This window comes from Scyliorhinus canicula, chromosome 16 (assembly GCF_902713615.1).
Source record: "Scyliorhinus canicula chromosome 16, sScyCan1.1, whole genome shotgun sequence".
Taxonomy (NCBI): Eukaryota; Metazoa; Chordata; class Chondrichthyes; order Carcharhiniformes; family Scyliorhinidae; genus Scyliorhinus; species Scyliorhinus canicula.
In genome coordinates this window covers 26,730,300-26,736,299 of record NC_052161.1, presented here as the reverse complement: position 1 = coordinate 26,736,299, position 6,000 = coordinate 26,730,300, and the positions used below count along the sequence as shown (strand labels likewise).

The 6,000-nt window shown below is 42.5% G+C and overlaps 1 protein-coding gene across 1 annotated transcript in view; it reads right to left on the bottom strand.

The window, feature by feature from the left end:
- Positions 1-331: 331 nt before the first annotated feature.
- LOC119979706 (nebulin-related anchoring protein) overlaps positions 332-6,000 on the bottom strand; it is a 125,531-nt gene continuing 119,862 nt past the window's right edge. The window contains 2 exon segments of the mRNA XM_038822261.1: positions 332-677; positions 2,064-2,216. Of these exon segments, the coding sequence (XP_038678189.1) occupies positions 570-677; positions 2,064-2,216 (261 nt within the window). The 3' untranslated portion in view covers positions 332-569.

The window sequence follows — 6,000 nt, the reverse complement described above, 5'->3', positions numbered from 1 at the left end:
TTTTCGACTTCGGAATATTGCCAAGCTGAAGAAGAAGACCCATTTAGCACCCTGAGCTGGTGGCAAAAATGTTAATCAGGTCCAAACATGAAAATGTCTGTCCGCTTTGTTGACACACTTTCCATATCATGATCATTTGGCACCCAAGTCCAAGTAGAAAATTCCGACTCCCCCAACACATCATTTCTGAGGGTATTTTCTGCATAAATTCTGGCCTCATGCAAAAGTGAGCCAATTCAGTGCTATCAACTGGTGCTTAGTTAGTTTACACCACCATATATAATATAGTGGTCTACCGTTTGTACCCAAAGGCACATATAAAGTACTTCAATAAATTTCAATGTATATATTTTCACTTAGACAAATAAGTTGCAAGTTAAACTGCATAATACAGAGGGGTAAATAGAAAATGAACAAGGAAAGTATCTTGCCATACAGAAGGTGCATTAATTATGTATGCAGTTTTTAAACCAAAAATTAAAACAAAATGTAAATGTAGCTCATATATAATCTGGGGAAAATTGTGCCGTTTAACAACGAGAACAGCAATTAGCAGTGTTAGCATTTCATTATTTAGTGAGTTTCATCTTGCGCTTTTTTACTTGAAGCATCTCAGTCGCATCTGGCATCACATCTGTCCACTGAGGTTCTTCTGTACTTCTGTCTGCCTGCGTTTGCTGATAATAAAGAGGGAACATGAGGCCTTTAGCTTCATACATAAGAATTGTTAATACTTTGCAGCCATAGTCATATTCAGTAAGATATCAATCACTCTCCCGTGCAACCATCGAGAAAGTATGAAGAATAGCTTCAATTGGTAAAACTTCAGAAATGTAGGGTACTTCCAATTGTCCTTCACAGTAATTTGAGACCCCTTCACATTGTTCTGAGTACGTAGGCCGACAAATGATTTCCTGTACTTGAGGGGTAATTATTTAACTTGGTACTCCCACGAGGACTTTCATCTGTCAGAGATGATCAGAAACCTTGGGTGCATATTGTTTTCTGACCAATCATTTAAAAAGTCTGACCAGGATATGTGATGTGCACTGAATGTTTCAATATGCATTTGCAACAGACAGACTACCCTCCGGGAGGAGTTCAGAAGATGATCCCTACAGTTCCCAGTTTTTATATTTCATTACATCAATGAATAGATTCCTGCAGGAATGGATCCAGGTCAGTAAAACTCCAAATGCATAATTGCAATTTAACCTGAAGGTGGGATTATTTTGAGACATTCAGTTGATAGCATGTGCCTCGTTCATGTATCATATTCTTCCTGTCCCTGATGCTTTCGTTTTGAATGTGGCTGTCATATCAAAGCATTATTTTCTGGTGAACTCATCATTTTTCATACCCAGTGTTATGCAGAGAACACTGCTTAAAAATAGAAGACGACACATTATCTGATTCACTTTTCCGCCATCAATTTGTTACACTCCCTATAATGCTCCAATGCTTACTGATACAGAGATTGCAATTTCAATTGCTGCAGTAAAGCCCAGGGAACTTCTATTTGCTGAATACGTCAGGCAAGGAGAGGTTATAAGAATGATTCTGCATACAAATGTTGATGAAGATTTGTATAAATCTATCAATGGGAATAATTAAGGCCTGGAATTTTCACAGTTACTCCTGCTCCATTTCACCATGAACAGGGATTTGTCATGGCCCCGACCCAAAGAAAAATCCAAACACCCAGTAATTTACTGCTAGAATGAAGCCACAATCCATGGTTAATGCAAATGAATTTTCCGATATAAGAGTCAAGTAAAGCAAACAGTACTAAATAGACAGTGTTTTAGGAAATTGCTTATACTTTATATCAACAAGCACAATAAATCGCCAACCACAGATAACTTAGATTTTTAAAAAATCAACTCCACCTTCCCTTATTCCCGCTGAAGGTGATCCGACCCCCCACCAACCATTCCCGGCAGCAAGTTAGTAATTGCTTACTAATTTATACCATGCAACAATTAAAGTCACATTCTCCCATGTTGGGATTAGACCATGATCACACTGTAAAGTATATTACAGATACTGATTAAAGTACATACCATGAATTGTTCAAATTGAATGGCTGCATCTTGGGGGTCCAGCCCTTGTGCGTACGCCATATCAGCTGCACGTTTAACCATTTCTACTTTATGATAACCTGGGGGTGTCCAGCCAATGCCACGGATCCAGTTGAGGTCGGATTTGTACGCAACCTAAGGAAAAGTAAATAGTCAATGAGCAGGTATTGAAGATTTAGCTGGATTCCTACATGGTATAACTCTCACAGAGACCACAGGGGATCACGGATTGATTTCCCCATGGGCTTTATGGGATATGAGTTACTGCGTTAAGCGGGCCCAGGCCCAACCAATAGGGGCTCACCAGAGGGGCCTTATATATCGACCCCCACACCCGGGCCGGCAATTCCCGATAGTCTCGGGCTGGGACATTTGTTTCATACTCAGCAGTGGCTTCATTTGTGTTTGAGGATAAACCTACTTTGCCTTTTAGCCTGCGTCTCCTGGAATTATTACATTGGTGACAAGGATCAAGCATGGAATTCTGAGGAGCCTTCAAAGCTTGAGAAGCCAACTCTCGTAAGAAAAAAAAAGCCAGAAATACCTTTCTTTAATTTCGAAGACTTGAGGCGTATGATGCAAATATGGAAGACTGGGCCCAGTATGCCGAGCATGTTACTATTTTCTTCACCTCAACGAAGGGGATGAGAGGCAGAAGGTAATCTCTTGACAGCATGCGGAGCCCCAACGTTTATCATCATCAAAAACTTCAATTACGCAGCAGACCCTGATACTAACATTTTCGACGATTATCCCCCAATGCAACTGTTTGAACACAGCTGGGAGGATCCCGGTTGAACCCAATACGAAATTTGTTGCTAGATTTCGGAATTGGCAGAGGACTGCATATTTGGTCCATCGCTGACTGAGATGCTGCACGATAGGCTAGTGTGTGGGATTAACAATGTTACAACCCAAAAGCAAAAGCTAGACTCGAAAGGGAGAATGCCAAGATAGGGGTTCAAGAACTTCAAGGGATGATGGACAATAGTGTGCTCATGTTGGGGTTGGGAGGGCCTTTGCATAGAGAAGCCTGCCTTTCTCGAGAAAGCACCCACATCCCTTGCCCACCATCAATCCAACATTCCGTAAGGATATCCTGGTGTTTTAAAAGATGTACAGATAACCCCACAGGTAACCAGCAAACCTCGCCGCAGGATCACAAATGTCAGCCACAGGGCTACTGTAGGTGCAATTGTAGAAGGTGTTGGTGAGACCACATCTGGAATATTGTGTCCAGTTTTGGTCTCCTTATTTGAGGAAGGATGTGGTGGCATTGGAGGCAGTTCAGAGGAGGTTCACCAGATTGATTCCGGGGATGAAGGGGTTGAAGTATTAACCACTTTGAGCTTATGCTCACTGGAGTTTAGATGAATGAGAGGGGATCTGATCGCGGTATATAAAATACTAAAAAGGATTGATAAAGTAAACCTAGATCAAATGTTCCCCCTTGTGGGGAAACCTAGAATGTGAGGTCACGGATATAGGTTGAAAGGCCTAGATTTAAAACTGAGATAAGGAGTAACTACTCCTTGCAGAGGGTGGTGAATATGTGGAACTTGCTGCCCCATAGTGTGATGAAATCTGAATCATTAAACGGTTTCAAGAAGAAGATAGATATATTTCCGATAAAAATAACAGGTTAAAGGGATATGAGGAATAGGTAGGGAGGTGGAGTTGAGACCAGGAAGAGATCAGCCAAGATCTGATTGAAAGGTGCAACAGGCTCAAAGGGCGGAATTGTCTGTTTCTGCTCCTAATTCTGAGATTCCTATGTGCTGTCGAAGGGCAGAATTTAGGCAAGGATGCTACAATCACCAATACTCTGGGAAATTCATCCCAAATTTAGCTACTTTATTATCACACCTGCACACGTTATTGAAAAAACATCAAAGGTGGTGATGGCAACACCGCAGGATGAACCTTCACAAACGTAATACAGCAGTTGCTTTCCTCCAATATACTGGCCCATTATGACCACGGAAAATAACTAATACTGATGTGAGATTCCTCGCCATATGGAGTGGGCGCAGTCCGCTCACATCAATGGACGATAGCACGGAGAAGCCCATTGCATACTGACCCGGGATCCTGGCGGACGCTGAGCGGTGTTATTCACACATTGAAAAGGAAAGGTTGGCTGTTACTTTTGGCGTGAAAAAATTTCACTAGCATGTCTACAGCTGACATTTTGTACTCATAACGTATCACAAGCCTTTTCTGGGCCTTTTCAAAGAAGATAAAGCAATTCCCCCCATCGCTTTGGCTCAGATTCAATGTGGCAGCCTATGAATACTCCCTTGAGCAATGCCCTAGAGCACGTATTGCCAAAGCGGATGCTCTGAGTCACCTCCCACTGCGCAGAGGCTTAGTTGGGAGACGTTGTCATGACTTTATATCTTTTAGGTACCTTGCCAGTACCAGCAAAACAGATTAAAGCTTGGGCCCAGAAGGACCCCACATTGTCCAGGTTTTCCATATAATCCTCGTCTGAGGACACCCCATGGACGACATGAAGCCCAGATTGGCACTCAATAAAATGATGTCCACAGCAGTACAAGCCCATAAACCATATATGTCAATTTCTTTTCTGTGGGTTAATGACTGTAATAAAACTATGAATAGAGAAATGTATTTAGTGGAGTGATATTTTCAATAAATACTCAGCATAGCATTTGAGAGAGTGTGGTGCCAGGTAAATAGCAGGGAATTAGGATGGTTCCTCAATGCATTCCCAATGTCAAGGAGGTTTCCTGGAAACAGACTTCAGAATTCACGGCGTTAAGATCACAATTAGGGGCTCATTTTTGGATTCACCAGCAATTTTTCTGCAGCAGCAATCCAGGCAACCATCAGAGCCAGAGGGTCCTTACCCAGAGAGGGGACGACGTACAGGGATGGATGCCCCACATGGCCCCAAAGAGCCATTCAGAAGGGTTTCCCTACTAATTGGTGGTGCCTACCACTCCCAGGCGGCCTCTATGTTAAGGCATCCTCTGAACCCCTGATCTGACTCTTCAGCACCCGCATCTGTCAGTGGGGTTACTGAGGCTTCAGAGCTGCCAGCTCTCAGACTGGACCAGCGGTATCGGAAACCCAACCACCATCCTTAATTGTACAGCAAGCCAGGAATCAGCAATAGGCCTCCTCGAGGAAATAGCTCCGTCTGTCTGGGATCTGGTAAATGCAAATTCAGGACCCCCACTTGGTCCTTACATTGGGGTCTGAATTCATCCCATAGTATTTCTATGAGAAAATAGTGGTGAGTCTAAAGGATAGGGAACATAGCAGGGAAATGTGATCAAAGTATAAAAATAAAGGAAATAGCAAACTCAGCATGAAGTAATAAAATACTTACGTAAGCTGAGATTTTCCTAATATTAACTCTTTAAAATGACTGGGTCATCATTGGCATAACAAGAATTATGAAGAAGGACTCACCTCCACACCAGAAGCACAATTTAGAGAGAAAGTTGGGAGGTACAGAAAACTTATGGATCCATATTCTTTCCTAAATTGTACCTCTCCACTGTTCCACAGTCGCACCCATCCAGCCCAAGATGCTAAATGATGTTGGGCTCCAAGCCAAAATAGAAACTATACTCAATATCAATGATGCTGGAAAATCTAGGCTCGCCAACTGAGGAAATCTTTATTGTCTTTATACCGAGTTTGTAAATTGATTTCTTCATATACTGGAATCATGTTTCCCAGTTATGTTTAGATTAGTCTACATCGCTGAGAATTCCCTGAAAAGGAAAGCAGGGATACAAGCCCGATACCAGGACTCCACAAGCACTGCCCTCCCCCCCCCAACGGAGCAGGTGAGTCATTGAAATCTCCGGAGGGACTAAAAGATCTGGACGGCGTGAGGGGTTGGAAAATTCCAGCCAATCTTTCCATTCTTCACTGTGGAAAA